This window comes from Oncorhynchus masou, chromosome 17 (genome assembly GCF_036934945.1).
Source record: "Oncorhynchus masou masou isolate Uvic2021 chromosome 17, UVic_Omas_1.1, whole genome shotgun sequence".
In the NCBI taxonomy this organism is placed as follows: Eukaryota; Metazoa; Chordata; class Actinopteri; order Salmoniformes; family Salmonidae; genus Oncorhynchus; species Oncorhynchus masou.
The window spans coordinates 18,718,168-18,739,542 of record NC_088228.1 but is presented as its reverse complement, the minus strand read 5'-3'; the positions used below and the strand labels follow the sequence as shown (position 1 = coordinate 18,739,542).

The 21,375-nt window shown below is 45.2% G+C and overlaps 1 protein-coding gene across 9 annotated transcripts in view; it reads left to right on the top strand.

Moving 5' to 3' along the window:
• Positions 1 to 21,375, top strand: part of pard3ab (par-3 family cell polarity regulator alpha, b) — a 233,326-nt gene that overhangs the window by 115,464 nt on the left and 96,487 nt on the right. For 8 of the 9 annotated variants that reach the window (XM_064992604.1, XM_064992605.1, XM_064992602.1 and 5 more), the window contains exons 7-13: positions 669 to 752; positions 2,502 to 2,627; positions 6,603 to 6,804; positions 7,069 to 7,294; positions 10,257 to 10,396; positions 10,607 to 10,735; positions 15,944 to 15,979. In XM_064992604.1, the coding sequence (XP_064848676.1) occupies positions 669 to 752; positions 2,502 to 2,627; positions 6,603 to 6,804; positions 7,069 to 7,294; positions 10,257 to 10,396; positions 10,607 to 10,735; positions 15,944 to 15,979 (943 nt within the window). The remainder of the gene's footprint in view (positions 1 to 668; positions 753 to 2,501; positions 2,628 to 6,602; positions 6,805 to 7,068; positions 7,295 to 10,256; positions 10,397 to 10,606; positions 10,736 to 15,943; positions 15,980 to 21,375) is intronic. The other variant, XM_064992607.1, reaches the window with a different exon arrangement.

Sequence of the window (21,375 nt, the reverse complement as noted above, 5' to 3'; positions counted from 1 at the left end):
AAGTTTGGAGATAATCTTTTTAAACCCCTGGCTAATGGTCTTTTAAGGAACTTGAGCATAAACCAAATGTCATCATAACCATAAAAGGTACCATGTACTGATCCACTGTCATGGTGATAGTAATAACACTCATTTTCTAACTGTCATCTCTTTCATGCCACCAGTCTAATCTTCAGGTACAGTATGTTATTGATATTATTTCGCCCAAAAAGGAAGGCGTCCTCGCCTCCTAATAGAATACAACTATATTTTTATGCAAATAACCTTTATCCTAAAGGTAATAGAAACACAACTACTAAGCACCAATCTATGGAAACTCGAGGGGTTAGAGGTCAAAGAATACAAGTACAACACTATTTTTTTTAAAGGAATTTGATAGTTTACTTGTCTCAGATTTCCCTATAAAAATCCTATGTGATAGACTGTCTGAAGGTCAAGACATAAGATATGATATGTATATGTAGTGTGTATGGAAACCTCCCTTGACGCTCCTTAGAACTGGGTTCTGAATGATGCGTTTCTGTCACCTGGGATGTTGGGAGAAACCAAAACCTGGCGTAATGCCCATCCCTAGTGGTTTATTCAGTTCTTCCTGCTCTATTTGTTGTTGTTTTTCTCCCCTTCCTGATTTCCATGTGGTTTCACCTCTCCCCATCATTGTCTCACAGTGACATTGTAAAGCTGGTAGAAGTGTCCAATGACGGCGGGCCCTTGGGGATCCATGTAGTGCCTTTCAGTGCCCAGGACCGCAGGTAAAGCCCTCCCACTACAGCCACCACTGGATAGACAGGCAGCAGGCTACTTACGCTACGCAGGCATAACACTGTCACGATTAAGGAGGGGGAGTAGAGAGTGAGAGGGAAGGAGGGGGGAGAGAGAGAGAGAGAGCGAGCTTAGTCTGCTATGGCACCTGCATCCTTGTGTGACCCAGTAAAACACACACACACACACACACACACACACACACACACACACTCCCCCTACACATGGACCTACGCAACATGCATGTCATGCTCACATCATGAAGTGATTAGCTAGTTTACAGTGATCAATCAGGATTGTTCAGTGCTTGCAGGTGACTGTCATGTTCCCATATCACTCCTGTCTGAAGTATTTACATGATGTAAAGGTTGTACTCAGCAGTCCTATACACATTTACAGTCCACACACGTCTCTGTTAGAAGATGTAATGGAATAATTGATTTAATGGTCCAGCTCTTTCACATATGTCCACTAGCACAGAGCTAGGTTTACAATTCCTAGCCTGGTTCCCAGATCTGATTGTGCTGTCATGTCAACTCCTTGTCATGCCAAACATGACAAGGTGTGGCAAGGATTGGCATGATGGCACAAACACGGGTACCCAGGCTAGATTATTCGCTACTGATTCAGAGGAACTTCCAACTAGAAGTTATGGAAAACATGGGGATTTTGTTATAATGAATCTGTGTTTAAACATACCTGTGAACAATAAGTATTATTTTAATAGTTCTAGCACTTTATGTTAATTTGTATGATTTTGGACACCGCCTGTATACAGTGAAGTCAGCATTGTGTAGCAGTCAGGAAGCCAGAGGCATCTTGCTACTGTACGGAGGGTTACTGCTTTCTCTGACAGCTGTCACAGCTGAAGACTTCCCAAACTCACATGTGATGGAGCAGCATTTCTCTAATTCCTACACGTTACTGTAGATGTAACCGTTTTCTCTGTCAGAATGCTAATGGTCTCTATTTGTTTTGCAAAAGGCAGCTCAGTCAGGAGCGAAACTTTGCATTCAGGTAGAGAGAACGGGCACACCTAGCTACAGTAACTAGACCTATGCTGTTTTAGAAGACAGGCACTTTCATCTAGACACCAAAATTACTACTGACAAACAACGCCACCAACTTAATAATAATTTATTTGAATTTATGTAATGCTTTTCTACCAACTGAGGTACTCAAAGCACTTAGTAGGGAGAATTTCACCTCATCCACCCCCAATGTGTAGCACCCACCTCAGTGATGCATGGCCACCATTTCTGTGCCAGAACGCTCACCACACATCAGCTATCAGGTGGAGAGATGAGGAGTGACATGCCGATTAGGAACGAGGGGGGTGACGAGGTGGCCAGACTGGAATGTGACCAGGTTGGGAATCTAGCCAAGACAGTGTCTCATATCTCACTTCCACTTTACACTTTGCCATGAATTAAAACCATACACCAATCAGTGTTAGCCTGTGAACTAAGTAAGGATGCAGATGACATGGAGGACATGTTGCTTATCTCTTCGTTATGAGCCTATGCATGTATCCAAAATGGCTCTAGTGCACTACATAGGGAATAGAGTGCCATTTGCAACACACCTTATTCATGTAGAGCCTAGGTGTTTGCTGGAGCTTCAGTAGTCCTCCCCTTTCCAGGCCTGCTCTGTCTACCCCAACAGCCATATTGAACCCTAAGGCCTCTTCCACAGCTGCCAGCCGTATTACACCAACGTCTGCTTCTGAATGTTTCCAGGACTCTCGGCTTGTTGGTCAAGCGCCTGGAGAGGGGAGGCAAGGCGGAGCAACATAGTCTGTTCCAGGAGAATGACTGCATCGTACGCATTAATAATGGAGACCTGCGAAACATCCGCTTCGAACAGTAAGACGCCTGTACCTACCGACCGGGACCACCGGTCCTGAGCCCCCCTCCACTCCCAGCCAGCCCTCCCCTGCTCCTCTCCCTTACTCTCCACTGCCATGTCTTCTAACCAAAGCATGGCCTCTGCTGCTTTCTGTTGCTAAGCTAACCCCATTCCTGTTTGATGATTCCTAAGTCGTTCCTACTGTAGGATCTTGGTAATATGGAGGCTGCCTGCCATTCCTCTCAGCCTCTGTCCTCTCCATACTTGCAATCCTTTCTAAACCTCCATGTATTTAGCAGCTCCATCTGTTGCTACTGGATGCTAACATCTTCCTATTAGACTCCTAGATCAAACCTACCTCTGCTCTACTTGCTTGGCTTCTGACTTTCAGGGCATCCCTGGCTTTGATCTGTCTCTCTCCCTCAGCTCCTCAGTCTGAGCAGATCTTAACAGCCTTGCTAACTGCTGCTGCCTCCCATTGTTCTCTGCTGCAGATACTGTTCCATAGAAATAGAATGAGGGATTCCTGCTTCATTCCTATTTTGTACAGTCAAAATGGCTGCCAGGCCACCCATTATGGTGTCATTGACTTGAATGGGGGAGGTCATTCTATTCATTCTAGTTCTGTTGTACGCTGCTTGCGTGCCATTCTAGAATCCAGCTAAAGCTTTTGAATGCAATCTTACATTACATTCCTCATCATGCTTTATGTAATATGCTTTTCAGAAGCATAAGCACTGGTGTACTGTGAAAAATCAGCTGTCATTTGTTTTGTGTGCACACTTACACACTCACAATAACCTATGGCTATGGTGTCGCCGAGTGGTTGAACAGGAGTCCCATGTGATTCTGGGAGGAATGGGAGTGAAGTTCTAGAGTCCAGTTCAGGGACAGGAACAACAGTCTACAGCCCTCAAACGCAACTCTGGACCTCAGTCAGTTCCACTGCATTTTTTTCCTTTGTTCCCCTCTAATCGGGGACTGATTTTAGACCTGGGACACCAGGTGGGTGCAATGAATTATCAGGTAGAGCAGAAAACCAGCAGGCTCTGGATGTCTTAGGGTAAGAGTTGAGTACCCCTGGTCTACAAGAATAGTTAAACTGAGTTTTATTATATTTTTGGGATGCGGAAATGTCATGTGGAGTGTTGCACGAAAACGACTGTAGGCTCGGCCTAATATGGTTTACGTAATGAAGAATAAATGGTCATTTCCCGCCTCCCCCTTCCGCCAGGGTCACTCCCGTAGTATTACATTTGTTGTATTAAATACTGCGGTTTAATCAAATAGGCTACCAGCTGGAGAGTGGGACAAGCAGCATTGCTGCTCTACTCACTTTACCATCAAGCCCAATTGTTTACGTATTGAACTATACCCGTGCCATCTGAGGTGACGTGTGACATATAAAAATAGATCACCTGAGTGGCAGTACTGCAGAAGTCTATTTTCAAATGTTCACATGGGAATTTTCATGTGTGCAGTGCTCAGTTATAGGCTACAGATTTGTGCTGTTATGTGCAAACCATACCTGCTGGGGGGTCTGCCCTCATCCTTCAGCCTTAATCAATATACATTTAGGTCATTTAGAATACGTTCTTATCCAGAGCAACTTAGGCCTACAGTCAAATCAAACTTTATTTGTTACATGCTCCAAATATAACAAGTGTAGACCTTACCGTGAAATGCTTACTTACAAGCCCTCAACCAATAGTGCATTTCAAGATTAGTTACAAAATATTTACCAAATAAACTAAAGTAAAAAATGTGAAAAAGTAACACAATAACATAACAATACCGAGGCAATATACAGGGGGTACCGAGTCAGTGTGGGGGGGTACAGGTTAGTTGAGGTAATTTGTACATGTAGGTAGGGGTGAAGTGACTATGCATAGATAATAAACAGCGAGAAGCAGCAGTGTACAAAACAAATGGGAGGGTGTTGTTGTCAACTTAATAGTCCGGTGGCCATTAGATGAATTGTTCAGCAGTCTAATGGCTATGGGTAGAAGCTGTTCAGGAGCGTTTTGGTCCTCGTCTTGGCGCTCCGGTACCGCTTGCCGTGCGGTAGCAGAGTTCAGTCTGACTTTGGTGCCTGAAGTCTCTGCCAATTTTATGGGCTTTCCTCTGACACCGCCTGGTATAGAGGTCCTGGATGGCAGGAAGCTTGGCTCCAGTGATGTACTGGGCCGTATGCACTACCCTCTAGCACCTTATGGTCAGATGCCGAGCAGTTGCCATACCAGATGGTGATGCAACCGGTCAGGATGCTCTTGATGGTGCAGCTGTTGAACGTTTTGAGAATCTGGGGACCCATGACAAATATTTTCAGTCTCCTGAGGGGGGAAAGGTTTTGTTGTGCCTTCTTCACGACTGTCTTGGTGTGTTTGGACCATGATAGTTTGTTGGTGATGTGGACACCCGCTCTACTCCAGCCCCGTCGATGTTAATGGGGGGGGGGGTGTTCGGCCCTCATTTTCCTGTAGTCCATGATCCGCTCCTTTGTCTTGCTGATGTTGAGAAGTGTTGTTGTCCTGGTACCACACTGCCAGGTCTCTGACCTCCCTATAGGCCGTCTCATTGTTGTCGGTGATCAGGCCTTCCACTGTTGTGTCATCTGCAAACTTAGTAATGGTGTTGGAGTCGTGCTTGGCCACGCAGTCGTGGGTGAACAGAGTAATGGAGGTGACCAAGTACGCACCCCTGAGGGGCCCTAGTGTTGAGGATCAGCATGGCAGATCTGTTGTTGCTACGCTTACCATCTTGGAGCAGACTGTCAGGAAGTCCAGGATCCAGTTGCAGAGGGAGGTGTTTAGTCCCAAGGTCCTTAGCTTAGTGATGAGCTTTGTGGGCACTATGGTGTTGAACACTGACCTGTGTTCCCTCAGGGAGACACAAATGTCAGTGACGACACCAGTTGGGCCTGGCAACCGATATCGCAGAGCTGCTTCCCAATTTCAGGCTATATCAATTTCCAGACAGGAAGTAATAGGTTTCCCAACCCAGGTTACTTACTGGTGTTGAATTAAATATATCAAAACAGACAGGGTTTTCACACATGTCAGAAAAGCTTCTCCATTATATTTTTGAGGAACTGGTGGGAGGGCTACATCATTAGAGGTTGACATGGGAGTGAAATTCATTATTGTTCTGTCATTGTTGGTAATGGGCTTATAAGTACGCATTTCACTGTAAGGGCTACACCTGTTGTATTCGGCGCTTGTGGCAAATCACATTTGATTTGGGAATATTATTAGTGGCTGTGAATTTTGGCAAGGAATTGCACGGTCGTTGGGAGTGGGGTAATGATGTCTGTTAATCTGTTTTGAGAGAGGAGTTGCCTGTGTGCATCCCATATGGCAACTTATTCCCAATGTAGCACTCATTTTGATCAGAGCCCTAAAGTCCCTGGTGAAAAGTTGAGCGCTATATAGGGAATAGGGTGGCATTTGGGACATATCTGAGATGTCTAGCAAAGTCGGCTTTAATCTACTGTAACAGGTGTGGCTAACGAGACTACTGCTATGGCAAGATTACACTAAATAGATGGTTTCAGTTCATATCTACACTACCTAATGTTGAAGGGGTTTAAAATGATTTTTCTCCAAACGTGCTTCAGAAACCCCATTCCTTTCATCTGAGCCATATGAGGGATTACATGATGAAACTGGCAAGCCTATTCTAAAGCTATACATTCTTACTCTCTACAAGCTTTAATCACTGTGCTGTGCAGGTGCCCTCTACAAGCATTAACATCTGCTAACCATGTGTATGTGACAAATAAAATTTGATTTACCAGTAGGGTTGATAACCACAACTAATGTAGTGTGTCATGTGTGCTTGAGTCATAAATTGGCAACAAATAATTTTTATTGAGCCCTACTTTCAACGAGGCCATTCAGGACACACTCCTCCTGTTCCACTTGAGATGCAGACTATGTCGGATCCAACATCTGTGTTGAGTTGTTTTGCTTCTCCCTCCTTCCTGTCCTCAGAGCCCAGAACATGTTCCGCCAGGCCATGCGTTCACCAGTCATCATGTTCCATGTGGTTCCCAACCTGATGAAGGCCCAGTACGAGCAGCTGTCACACAGCGAGAGGAACCCCGATGTGGCCTACTCCTCTGGAAGCTTCAGCCCTGACTCCCTAGCCAGCGAGAGAAGCAGCACAACCTCAGGCCTGGACCACACCCCACAGGTCTCTCTACATTTTGTATATTGTCTGTCGAGTGTCCAGAGTGCCGCAGCGGTCTAAGGCGGAGCATCTCAGTGCTACAGGCGTCACTACAGACCCTGGTTTGATCCCGGGCTGTAACACAGCCGTCCGTGATCGGAGTCCCATAGGGCGGTGCACAATTGGCCCAGCGCCGTCTGTGTTACGAGGGTCTGTCGTTGCGTTTATGATGCAAGGCAAATTTCTTTTAAAACTGATAATGAAATGCTGTCTTATCTTATATCACAGAGGATGTCCCGTGGTCCCCACCCTCACCAGCACCCCGAGCAGGGTGACGCCTACACCGCTCTACCTCACCCCCATGGGTTTGCCCATGGGGGCTCCATGGGCAAGCCCCCATTAGGCCACGCCCCTCCATGCCGCACCCCCTCCCCTCACAGGGTGCTAAACTCCACCCCCACGGCGGGCTTCACCAAAAAGGTCGGCAGGAGACTGAACATCCAGCTGAAAAAAGGTCAGACGACACACATACACACCTAACAAAATCTGTGATTGGACCTTACAGAGAAAGCATTGATCTAATCAGGGGTCTAAGAAAATTGTCTTAAGGCGTCAGCATGCTTCAGTTCAGTTCAGCCGAACAACTGAAAAACCTTGCTTAACTCCAAAACTAACAAAAACACTGCACCAAATACCCTAGTTTCAGACTCTTAATTATCCTTACACCTCTGAAGACTCTAGCCACTTCCATGCCAGGCAGAAGAACTTAGGTGTTTCGTCTCCGAACACTCAAACTTGTTTCTCCACCGACTGTTGGATAAGAGGAACCATGGGGTGTTCAGATCCTGACTGCACCTTTGTCCATCCTGAGACATACCATGTGGTTAACCTGACACTCACACCTCACCATTGTTACAGCCCCCCCCCTCCGCATTTGTTTGTCAAACAATAACAGGTGTTCAAAGGTCAAATGATAAAATGCAACATCTCTAATGAAATGAAACATTAGAAAGAGTGTACAAGATAAGCCAAGACGTACATAAAAAAAAAAATATCCCAAACTCTCTTCTAAAAAAGAATGAATGAAATAAGCTAAATTAAATACCCCCTCCAAAAAGAAAAAATGGCGGAATAAAGTGCAGTTTGGGGCTAAAAAGAATTGTGGTAGTACCAGTTTCAAGTAGGCTGCTTTTTAGGCATTAGGCTACTTGAAGGTGAAACTATGAGAAATCAAGGGGCCTACTGTAGCATTTGGAATTTGACAAAGCTTTAGTTAATTTCTTAAATTATAGCAGGTAAAATGTTTTAATTATTCATCGTTTGTATCATGCTTGTATTTTTGTAAGTACTTTGCGTTGTACTGTGAATCTGCTTGAGGTGTTAGGATCCCTTTAATCAATGACGCCTTTGTTTAGATTATTTTATTAAGTGTGTTATTTTAAATACACTTCAAAGAAAGTTTGAATTGAAGTTTGATATTGGATCTTTAATTGACAATTGTATGAGTATAGACTCTATAAACTAAATAGACTGCCGTTCTTAAGACATTTTTAGAACTCTGTTATATGCCTATTAAATAAATGTTTGGCATAGGTTACCTACTGAGCTGAACTGGGCCGTGATCGGAGGACAATAGACAAGGTGTTAGGGGCTATTAGTGTATATATTTAGTGTAATGATCCATGACCTTCCAGAGCGGTCAAGCTCTGACTTCTCAATACTGAGCTTCTACTTCTTATCATTACAGGTATTCTGACTGACTTGTACACGCTTGGAAACAGGCCATTTTACTCAGCATTACCTTCCCTCAGTCTTAGAATTTAGCCTCTTATATTCTACAAATAAAATGCTGTGTTTAGGTCTGTGTGATGAGGTTGGATAAATAAATACTTGTTCTGTTTAGGAGGAACGCAGCAAATGGTTTGGGTGGAAATATATCATTATTACAGTAGTTTCCAAATAAACATATGCCAGTGTCATGTCATTGATTCATGAAGAGATGCACACTTCAGAATCATTCGATCTGGCCGTAGACTTGAATAAAGATGGCCAAACGACTTCACACTTTTGCCTGAAATGGTGGACAGAAAATGTGTTACAGATTGAGCCATAAATTCCTAATGAAACACACTTCAGGGGTGTATGCAGTGACTGACAGCTGGACAGAGTTGGCACGGCATAGGCCTCTGCCATAGGAGACACACACATACCGGTCTCTGCCATAAGGACCAGGTGTGTGTGTGTGTGTGTGTGTGTTCCTGCCAGGTGTGGTGGGCAAGAGGGCTTGTTGCTAAGCAGCCACTCTGTCTGTGTAGTGTGCACTGTGTCAAAAGCAATGTTGAAGATAGAATGGCCCAGTCCATATGGCACACCAGCACTGTGTTGGGATGTCTCCACTGTCCTGGACCCCTGGCCTGGAACCAAGCCAGAGAACTGAAAGGCCCAGGCCAGAAATCGGGGATGCATCACAACCTTCACTCTCTTCGCTATATTATAGTGGACTGGTCAAAATGAGTGCACTATATAAGGAGTACTGTAGGGTGCCATTTGAAAAGCAGCCCGTAACTCCCAACCTGGTTGATTTCTGTTAATAAGATCCCCACTGACCACATCCAGGTGTCTTATCGTTCCGTTTAGTAAGAGGACAACGTAAGCGTAGCTCTTATCATCCACCAAGTTCTGGAAGACATTTCTCCTTCCATTCCTTGTTTGCTTTGGTTGAACGAGTACAGTAGTTGCAGATGAACATTAATTTATGAGACTTTGCCTGGCTTGTTATGTGTCGAGTGCAGACTAAACCTTATTTGGATGATAGATTTACTTGGTTAGTTTGCTTGCTAACTCGGACTCACTGGCCTCTTCACAAAACCCAAGCTGTAACACAATCAATCTGGAATTAGAGCACGTCTTTCCTAATCAAGCTAATGTGTCTTCAAAGATCCTGTGTACCATGTGAAGCATAGCGATGGTTAAGCCATTTACTGGTAAGTGTAATACGTGCCCATACTGTGGTGGGAAGTTGATTGGCTTATTGACATGGAAGGGATTTAGAGTGTTCTGAAACAGAATCCTCTGAGCATTCTGGAATCCTCTGTTTGCGTTCTGCCTTGCTTGCATTACCGTACACAGCTCAGACAGTCAGACAGAGGGATTAGGCTGGGCAGACATTCTACTGAGACATTCTGAATGTGGTGCCGTCTGGGAGAGAAGCGGTCCGATCCCCGTCCTTTACACTCAGATTGAGTTGGTCTCATTAGGCCAGGAGGGTTCTGCAGGTTCAACACTGTGTCTTTTCTCAACATTCCCTACTAGTCGTCCAGATTCCTTCCCATGTTCCATTTTCCTCTTGGAATGCCTGTTTTGGTTTTCTATGGCCATTTGGACTATATGTTGTGTTGCTGTGTACGTCCTAGTGTACCTGTGATATGAAGGCAAGTTCAAATATAGGCCTTCTCACACTTTTTCTCACACTTCAGGTCCGGAGGGTCTGGGTTTCAGCATCACATCGCGTGACGTCCCCATCGGCGGCTCGGCGCCCATCTACGTGAAGAACATCCTGCCCCGAGGAGCTGCCATCCAGGACGGACACCTCAAGGCTGGAGACAGGCTGCTGGAGGTGAGACCCGAGATGAAGGGAGTAGCGCTCACTGCCCGACCACCCTTCCTAGATCTCTGTTTGCATTGGTTTATGTTGTGTTGGCATCATAGTGTTACTGCCACATAGACATGTTTAGGCTGTAAGGATCATATTAGTGATCTCAGTGGGGTTTAGCGGTCTCAAAATGAATGTGAATCTGTATGTTACTAATGGCCATTTGTCTTCCAGGTGAACAGAGTGGACCTGGTTGGGTTGACCCAGGAGGAGGTGGTCTGTCTGCTGAGGGCCACGCCCATGGGAGGGGCTGTGGGGCTTGTGGTGTTACGACAGGAGGAGACCTTCCTGCCCAGAGAAGTGGTATGTCTCTCTGCTCCCATATCACAGCAAACTCTACTTCCCTCCTCTCTAGGACCCTTAGAAAGTAGAGTCCCCATTTGTCATATGTCCCCTACTCTCAGGAAAGTCTGTGTGTTAGTTTGTATGTATGTTGTTAGTTCCTGTGGTTGTATGTATGTTGTTAGGTCCTGTGGTTGTATGTATGTTGCTAGGTCCTGTGGTTGTATGTATGTTGCTAGGTCCTGTGGTTGTATGTAGGTTGTTAGGTCCTGTGATTTTATGTATGAATGTTGTTAGGTCCTGTGGTTGTATGTATGTTGTTAGGTCCTGTTGTGTGTGTCTGTGTGTGTGTGTGTGTGTCTGTGTCTGTGTGTGTGTGTGTGTGTGTGTGCGTGCGTGTTGCCTTGCGAAAGTATTCGGCCCCCTTGAACTTTGCGACCTTTTGCCACATTTCACAGACCTCTGAGACTATCACAGTGCAGGTGCATTTATACGGAGATTTGATTACACCCAGGTGGATTGTATTTATCATCATTAGTCATTTAGGTCAACATTGGATAATTCAGAGATCCTCACTGAACTTCTGGAGAGAGTTTGCTGCACTGAAAGTAAAGGGGCTGAATAATTTTGCACGCCCAATTTTTCAGTTTTTGATTTGTTAAAAAAGTTTGAAATATCCAATAAATGTCGTTCCACTTCATGATTGTGTCCCACTTGTTGATTCTTCACAAAAAAATACAGTTTTATATCTTTATGTTTGAAGCCTGAAATGTGGCAAAAGGTCGCAAAGTTCAAGGGGGCCGAATACTTTCGCAAGGCACTGTATGGATGGGTGGATGGATGGATGGATGGGTGGATGGTTAGGTCTGGTCAGGTCCTGTGGTTGTATGGATGGATGGTTAGGTCCTGTGGTTGTATGGATGGATGGTTAGGTCCTGTGGTTGTATGGATGGATGGATGGATGGTTAGGTCCTGTGGTTGGATGGATGGATGGTTAGGTCCTGTGGTTGTATGTATGTGTTTTTAGGTCCTGTGGTTGTATGTATGTGTTGTTAGGTCCTGTGGTTGTATGTATGTGTTGTTAGGTCCTGTGGTTGTATGTATGTGTTGTTAGGTCCTGTGGTTGTATCTGTTAGTATGTTGTTTGTGTGTCTTATACCCTGTCACAGATCTAGTTCATCTCCCAGTTCTCCAGTAAGTCTTGTTCTCCTAACACATGACCGTTCAGCGTGTTGATTGATTGTGCTGCTCTTTATCCTGGACTGAGTCCCAAATGACACCATATTCCCTGCATAGTGCACTACTTTTGACCAGAGCCCAAAAATCTTGGTCAGAAGTAGTGTGCTATAGGGAACAGGGTGCCAGTAGGCTGCCATTCGGGACGATACCCCTGATCCAGGTATTCTCAGTGGGAACCTGTGGCGCTCAGCTCCCACAGAACAGATTAGATGGATGGATGAGGGAACAGTAGGCCAGGGACAGACTGAGAAATGCACGTTGTGTGGATTATCAATCAGATTGAGCAAGCAGCACCAACACACTCCAAACCAGTAGACCTGGGAGTAATGTTTCAGTGACATGAAATACCTCCCAAATGGACCCCTATGCCCTATGCTGCACTACTTTAGACCGGAGCCCAATGACACAGCCACGGTATTGTCTAGAGGGTGACGACACGGTTTGAGATTGACTCATGTAAACATGAACAGTCAAACATATCATATACATGTATTGTGTGTACATAGACATTCAAGGGGTTAATTGTTTTAAATTGAAAGGTTTTATTGTTTACAATACAAAAATACAACACATTTGGACTTTTATTAGTGTCTGACAAGCAGGGCGGCAGCGCAGCCCAGTGGTTAGAGCGTTGGACTAGTAACCGAAAGGTTGCAAGATCGAATCTCCGAGCTGACAAGGTACAAATCTGTCGTTCTGCCCCAGAATAAGGCAGTTAACCCACTTTTCCAAGGCCGTCATTGAAAATAAGATTTTGTTCTTAACCGACTTGCCTGGTTAAATAAAGGTTAAAAAAAGTGTTAATGCTGGAGTTATTTGTGAGGACTACGTCAGTTTATACGTCTCAAATGGCACCGTATTCCCTACATAGTGCACTACTTTTAACCAGAGGCCCTAGAAAGAGAATAGATTATCAATGGCTCCTATATTATCTCCCAGCTCAACTGCCAGTGTCCTTAAACACCTGTCGAGTACTGAGCTGAGTTATTCCCCCTTGTTGTCATAATAATGGGAAGTGGTTTTCTCCTCTCCATTAGTGGAGCCCAGTCTTCACCACCACCCAACAGCAGGTTCAATCAACCTCACCACCCCCTGTCGATGAGTTATTACAACTGAAGACTCGCACACCATATTGGCTGGCTGTCACTCTGGGTCTATGGCTGTTCATCAGAGCCTTATCGGGATCAATACTCATCCTCTGAATAGACCAGGTTTCTTTCACTCAATATGTATCCCAAATGCCACCCTATTCCCTATGTAGTGCACTACTTTTTACCTGGGCCCATAGTGCTCTGGTCAAAAGTAGTACACTATATAGGGAATAGGGTGCCCTTTTGGAACGCAGACTCGATCTGTTCATCTGTCTGCTGCCGTCTCATCTGACACATGAAAGGAGAAAATCTCTTCTACCCCCAGGGTTAGGGTTAGTTACATTACACGTGGGGGAGAGAACCTCTTCTACCCCCAGGGTTAGGGTTAGTTACATTACACGTGGGGGAGAGAACCTCTTCTACCCCCAGGGTTAGGGTTAGTTACATTACACGTGGGGGAGAGAACCTCTTCTACCCCCAGGGTTAGGGTTAGTTACATTACACGTGGGGGAGAGAACCTCTTCTACCCCCAGGGTTAGGGTTAGTTACATTACACGTGGGGGAGAGAACCTCTTCTACCCCCAGGGTTAGGGTTAGTTACATTGCACGTGGGGGAGAGAACCTCTTCTACCCCCAGGGTTAGGGTTAGTTACATTACACGTGGGGGAGAGAACCTCTTCTACCCCCAGGGTTAGGGTTAGTTACATTACACGTGGGGGAGAGAACCTCTTCTACCCCCAGGGTTAGGGTTAGTTACATTACACGTGGGGGAGAGAACCTCTTCTACCCCCAGGGTTAGGGTTAGTTACATTGCACGTGGGGGAGAGAACCTCTTCTACCCCCAGGGTTAGGGTTAGTTACATTACACGTGGGGGAGAGAACCTCTTCTACCCCCAGGGTTAGGGTTAGTTACATTACACGTGGGGGAGAGAACCTCTTCTACCCCCAGGGTTAGGGTTAGTTACATTACACGTGGGGGAGAGAACCTCTTCTACCCCCAGGGTTAGGGTTAGTTACATTACACGTGGGGGAGAGAACCTCTTCTACCCCCAGGGTTAGGGTTAGTTACATTGCACGTGGGGGAGAGAACCTCTTCTACCCCCAGGGTTAGGGTTAGTTACATTACACGTGGGGGAGAGACCCTCTTCTACCCCCAGGGTTAGGGTTAGTTACATTACACGTGGGGGAGAGAACCTCTTCTACCCCCAGGGTTAGGGTTAGTTACATTACACGTGGGGGAGAGACCCTCTTCTACCCCCAGGGTTAGGGTTAGTTACATTGCACGTGGGGGAGAGACCCTCTTCTACCCCCAGGGTTAGGGTTAGTTACATTGCACGTGGGGGAGAGACCCTCTTCTACCCCCAGGGTTAGGGTTAGTTACATTACACGTGGGGAGAGAACCTCTTCTACCCCCAGGGTTAGGGTTAGTTACATTATACGTGGGGGAGAGAACCTTCTTCTACCCCCAGGGTTAGGGTTAGTTACATTGCACGTGGGGTAGAGAACCTCTTCTACCCCCAGGATTAGGGTTAGTTAAATTACACGTGGGGGGAGCACCTCTTCTACCCCCAGGGTTAGGGTTAGTTAAATTACACGTGGGAGAGAGACCCTCTTCTACCCCCAGGGTCAGGGTTAGTTAAATCACACTGGGGAAAGCGAACCTCTTCTACCCCCAGGGTCAGGGTTAGTTAAATCACACTGGGGAAAGAGTTCCTCTTCTACCCTCAGGGTCAGGGTTAGTTAAATCACACTGGGGAAAGCGAACCTCTTCTACCCCCAGGGTCAGGGTTAGTTAAATCACACTGGGGAAAGAGAACCTCTTCTACCCCCAGGGTCAGGGTTAGTTAAATCACACTGGGGAAAGAGAACCTCTTCTACCCCCAGGGTCAGGGTTAGTTAAATCACACTGGGGAAAGAGAACCTCTTCTACCCTCAGGGTCAGGGTTAGTTAAATCACACTGGGGAAAGAGAACCTCTTCTACCCCCAGGGTTAGGGTTAGTTAAATCACACTGGGGAAAGAGTTCCTCTTCTACCCCCAGGTTTAGGGTTAGTTAAATCACACTGGGGAAAGAGACCCTCTTCTACCCTCAGGGTCAGGGTTAGTTAAATCACACTGGGGAAAGAGTTCCTCTTCTACCCTCAGGGTCAGGGTTAGTTAAATCACACTGGGGAAAGAGAACCTCTTCTACCCTCAGGGTCAGGGTTAGTTAAATCACACTGGGGAAAGAGAACCTCTTCTACCCCCAGGGTCAGGGTTAGTTAAATCACACTGGGGAAAGAGACCCTCTTCTACCCCCAGGTTTAGGGTTAGTTAAATCACACTGGGGAAAGAGAACCTCTTCTACCCCCAGGGTGAACATAGGCCTGGTTCTTCTTACTCTGTAGTTGTGGGATAGAGCGCTGGAGCAGGTCATTCCTCGCCCTAGGCAATGATTACTAATATAATGATATCTATAGAGGGTCTGTAGTGGTGCGTATAGATGTGCAGTTTGGTAAAGAAATGCTTTCTCTATTGGTATGTGAAACACTTGTTACTGGTACCACTGTACAGTCCAGATAAATGCATGTTACAGTAGGTACATGGATCGTTATTAGACATTTTAGTTTTCATTGCTGTTAATTTTCTCCAGTGGTATTCATATGAGCCTGGAGGTCCAGAACACTGCTGGTTTTCTCTTCTACCTGATGTTTAATTGCACCCACCTGGTGTCCCAGGTCTAAACCAGTCGTTGATTAGAGAGGAAGAATGAAACTCAGCAGTGGAACTGGCTTCGAGGTCCAGATAGGAGTTTGCCTGATGTACACTGTAGATGCTCCTCTCTCAGTTAGATTTGATGTACAGTGTTGCTGCAAACATCTGTCATTAACTACAGTTCTTCTATCCCCTGTCTCCCCTAGAATGCAGAACCCCAGATGCAAAGCCCCAGAGATTTGGTAAGTCACCTAAACCTGTCGTCTACACTACACAGTGGAGGCTGGTGAGGGTAGGACGGCTCATAATAATGGCTGGAATGGCATCAAACATTTGATTCTGTTCCAGCCATTACAATGAACCAGTCCTCTGATTTAAAGTGTTACCACTGTCCCTGGCCCACCCACCCCTGGCTGTCGCTGCTCAGCACCCTGCCTGGGTCCTGCAGCATGTTAGGAGCGAGCCTGCAACACTGCCAATTAGGGCTGCACGATTATCCACATTTGTATTGAAATTGGGATGCACAATGTCCATATCGGAAGAGGCTGTGATATTTAGAAATGCCATTGTAACGCACTTTCCATTTATTTTTTTTCAGTTTTGATTTATTACTCAAGTTGACAGTGTTCTCTACTCAGTCTTTCCTCTTTAGGCAGCTTCACAATCCCCCCCGCCCCCTGTCACTCAAGCAGGCAGTTCCTCATGCTCCAGATTCACTCAGCATGCATTGACCAAAAAGCAGCATGTAGTCAATAGATTCCTAACTTGAACTATGCAGCTTTCCACTTTGCTTCTTAATATAAATCCACATTTTCTATATGATACAATTTGTTTGTGTATCTTGCTCTGTGCCAAACTCTAGATCATACGGGAAGTGGTACCGATGCGCTAAGTCTAGAACCTTCTACCCCCCCAAGCCATAATACCGCCAAATAGTTAATCCGGGTAGCTATTTGGTTAACTAATTAACTATCTGCATTGACCCTTTTTGCACTAACTATTTGTCTCATCACAAACTGCTGTTACTGTTTATTATCTATCCTGTTACCTAGTCACTTTATCCCTACCTATATGTACATGTCTACCTTAATTACCTCGTACCCCTGCACATCGATTCGGAACTGTTCCCCTATGTATATAGCCAAGTTATCGTTGCTCATTAGCTTGTTTGAATACCCATACTAACATACTGCGCTCTGGATAACATACAGTATATGCTCCATTTCCGTAACAAATAGAACGGTTAGTATGAGTATATCTGAACACAGCTTATTATTTCTCTATTTTTGTATTTGCATTGTTGAGAAGAACTCGTTGTTGTTTACGAAGCATGTGGCAAATACTGATTTATTGGTTTCGAACCCTTTCAATGTTACTGGGGTAACACCTACCTATCCCATGTCAAAGAAAGGCTTAACATGCTGCCGATGCTCATCTGAATTAGAGGGGTAGCCCTACAATGGGGGGATACTTTGGTATTTTGGCTATTCCTTTATCTACTTGCCCAGAGTCAGAAGAACTCGTGGATACCATTTTTGTGTCTCAGCGTTCAGTTTGAGGGAAGTTCGAGGTAGTTTGAGCCAATGCTAACTAGCATTAGGCTTCCAGTCATTGCGCTATGTTGCACTACATTACTAAAAGTTTGGACACCTCATTCCAAAATCATGGGCATTAATATGAAGTTGGTCCTCCCTTTGCTGCTATAACAGCCTCCATTCTTCTGGGAAGGCTTTCCAATAGATGTTGGAACATTGCTGCGGTGACTTGCTTCCGTTCAGCCATGAAAATTAGTGAGGTCAGGCACTGATGTTGGGCAATTAGGCCTGGCTCGCAGTCAGCGTTCCATTTCATCAGAAAGGTGTTTGTTGGGGTTGAGGTCAGGGCTCTGTGCAGGCCAGCCAAGTTCTTCCACGCTGATCTCGACAAACTACTTCAGTATGAACAACAAAGTTGGAAGCACAGAATTGTCTAGATTCTAGAATGTCATTGTATGATGTAGCATTCAGATTTCCCTTCACTGGAACTAAGGGGCCTAGCCCGAACTATGAAAAAACAGCCCCAGACCATTATTCCTCCTCCACCAAACGTTACAGTTGGCACTATGCGTTAGGGCAGGTAGCGTTTTCATGGCATCCGCCAAACCCAGATTCGTCTGTCAGACTGCCAGGTGGTGAAGTGTGATTCATCACTCCAGAGAATGCGTTTCCACTGCTCCAGAGTCCAATGGCGGCGAGCTTTACACCACTCCAACCGACGCATGGTTATCCAAGGCTTGTGTGCGGCTGCTCGGCCATGGAAACCCATTTCATGAAGCTCACGGCGAACATTTCTTGTGCTGACGTTGCTTCCAGAGGTGGTTTGGAACTCTGTAGCGGGTGTTGCAACCGAGGACAGACAATTTTTACGTGCTTCAGCGGTCCCGTTCTGTGTGCTTGTGTGGCCAACCACTTTTTGACTGAGCCATTGTTTCTCCTAGACGTTTCCACTTCACAATAGCAGCACTTACAGTTGACCGGAGCAGCTCTAGCAGGGTAGACATTTGACGAATTTACTTGTTGGAAAGGTGGCATCCTATGACGTTGGTGCCACATTGAAAGTCACTGAGCTCTTCAGTAAGGCCATTGTACAGCCAATATTTGTTTATGGCGATTGCATGGCTGTGGCCTCTATTTGATACACCTGTCAGCAACGGTGTGGCTGAAGTAGCTGAATCCGTTTGTGTGTGTGTACACACACACACACACCTACTAGCATACCATAGAGTCTAGTCATTGCACTAATACTGGTTAGCATCTTCCTTCAAAACGAACACAGAGACAAACATTTTTTCTCCCAAGACTATACACGTCACTTCTTGTCCAGTTCAGATTGTCCTCTGCTTTGCTGTTAGTGACGTGGTAGTATCAGGTTTGTAAATATTGAGTCAACCATCGTCAACATTTTATTATTGATGATGGTATGCAATGCAGCCCACAGACAAATGCAATTAACTTTATTGCACGATGTCCATAAATTCTGCATGTCCAATTGTGCACTGTTTGGAAAAAATGTAATTCATTCAAGATTTCAGTAGGGTTTTGTAGAGGGGGATGTATTTTCACTACTTAAATAATTGGCTCAGTGAATGAAATGATTCAGTGGCATTAACAACCTGGCCAACTCGTCATTTTACCAATCTGGGAAGCAAAGTCATTAAAGAGTTCAATAATTCAGCAGTGTATTTGATGGAATCAATGCATTAGAATATACTTTGTTTTGAAATAGATCCATGATTAACTATACTGTATCAGTCAGCCATTCAGTAGCGTTATTTATACATTTGGTGCTTCTGTGACGATTTCAGTTGGCTCCTCAATCCATACGCCTTGGTTGGAGAGCAAGGTAGCAGTCTAGAGTGGTAGTTCCCTGTGCCCCTGTGATACCTGACCGCTGCCTGCATTCATGGTTCTTATCGCAAGTGTGGTCTGTGGCCAAATGCAGAACAGTCTTGGTTATGATCCCAGCTGGCATATCGAACCAATCTTGCCTTTATTTGACTGATAATCTAAGTATAGGTTTAGTTCAGGGTGGTCCTTCTCCAGTAAACCTGTCATACCAGGACCAGGAGATGTGTAAACAGGATAATTTTCTTATGTGGAAATGGCCCAGTTGTGTGATTTTCTTCAGTAACATTTTGCTTGAAGTTGTCGTGGTGCCAAGATGAGACACAATCCAGAGTGGGAGGCACTTTGGATCTCAAAGCAATCTCTTTCCTGTGGGATTTTACAAGCCCTCGTCAAGCCCTCGTCAATGAATCCCCTTCTCTCCTTCCTGGCATGTTCCTACCACAATGTGAACCTACACGTTATACACCTTGGACTCATAGCAAGCTATCTTTCGCTCTTTTGCTCGCTCGTTCGCTCTTCTCTTTCTCAGTTTCTCTTTCTCTCTACTTCCCGAAATATAACCTCCATCTATTTCTCTCTCTCACTTCCCGACATATTGCATTACCATTTCATTTTTTTCTCCCTTTCTCTCTCTATGTATTTCTCTTTTTCCTGCTCTTTCTCCTTCCGACATACTGTATGACCTCCATCTCATTTTCTCTCTCGCTTTTTCTCCTTTCTTCCTTTCTTGCTCCTTCCCAACATTCTCTCCATCACTTTCTTTCTTTTTCTCTCTCGCTCTCCTTCCCAACATTCTCTCCATCACTATTTCTCTTTCTTTTTCTCTCTCGCTCTCCTTCCCAACATTCTCTCATCACTATTTCTTTCTTTTTCTCTCTCGCTCTCCTTCCCAACATATTCTCTCCATCTTTCTTTCTATGTATTTTTATTTCTATCTCTCCTTCCTGACATTTGTATTACCTCCATTTCATTATTTCTCTCAATCTCTCCCTTTTCTATCTTTTCACTCTTTCTTTCCTTCCCATCATTCCCTCCATCTCTCTTTCTCGACTCTTTCTCTTTTCTCACTCTCTCTTTCGCTCTCCTTCCCGACGTTCTCTTTCTATTTTTCTCTCTCTCCTTCCCGACAGAGTTAACTCCATCTCATTCTCTCTCTCCTTCCTGACATATTACCTCCATCTCATTCTCTTTTTTCTTTCTTTCTCTCTCTCCTTCCTGACATTCCCTTCATCTTTTTCTCTCTCCTTCCCAACACGTTCCCTTCATCTCTCTCTTGTGTATGAATTTACAAGCCTTGCCAATGAATCCTTTTCTTCTCTCCTTCCCAGCATATTCCCTCCATAATGGGCTCAATTATAAACAGCAGATGTTATCTATTGTTTGAGGCTTTGTTCCACATGACTCTCAACATTACATGAACTTGACTGTTCTGTTGTGGTGCCAGGCAAGACAGCAAACAGCACTAAGGCTCTTATACCAGTACAGCCAGAATATCTTTGTGAGTCTCAAATGGCACCATGGCCTCTATATTAAGCACTACTTATGGTCAGAAGTAGTGCACTCAGGGCTCTGAATTAGAACATTTCATTGGTAGCACTGGTGCATTACATAGGGAACAGGTCAAACACTCAGACAACAGGAAACATCACATAGACCCTCCACAACAAGTGAATCAGAACTTTGCTAACGTTAATCATTAATCATCATCTAATTGTTGGTAGTAATAGGTTATTTATCTTTGAGGCATGAAGGGTGTTAGCCTGAGGACACAATGGGGACAGTTGTCACACATGGAATGTGTTGCAAATGGCACCCTATTTCCTAGAGAATATGCTGGCATTTGGTACTGGACCTTGGTTTACAGTTGACTTGATGCTGCTGCACTTCTAACATGTTTGCCGCTGTTGCTTGAGGGGCGTTGGCAGTACCATGGCATATTGGGCCTGTGGTGATCTCTGGGAGGTGTATGGGATGTAACCGTGGGTCTTACTGTTCCCTTCCTCCAGCGTCACTCGGTGAGGGAGGACGTGGTGGCCGACTGAGGTAACCGCCCCCCCAACAGTGTCTGTCCCAAATGGAACCCTATTCCCTTTAAAGTCCATTACTTTTGACCAGGGCATAGGGCTCTGGTCTAAAATAGTGCACTGTAAAGAGAATAGTGTGCCATTTGGGGGACAGTCTAGGTCAATCTGGTACCACGAAGCAATCAAGTAACACTGTTTGGCCTGTTGTGCAGACTGAATGAAGGTCGA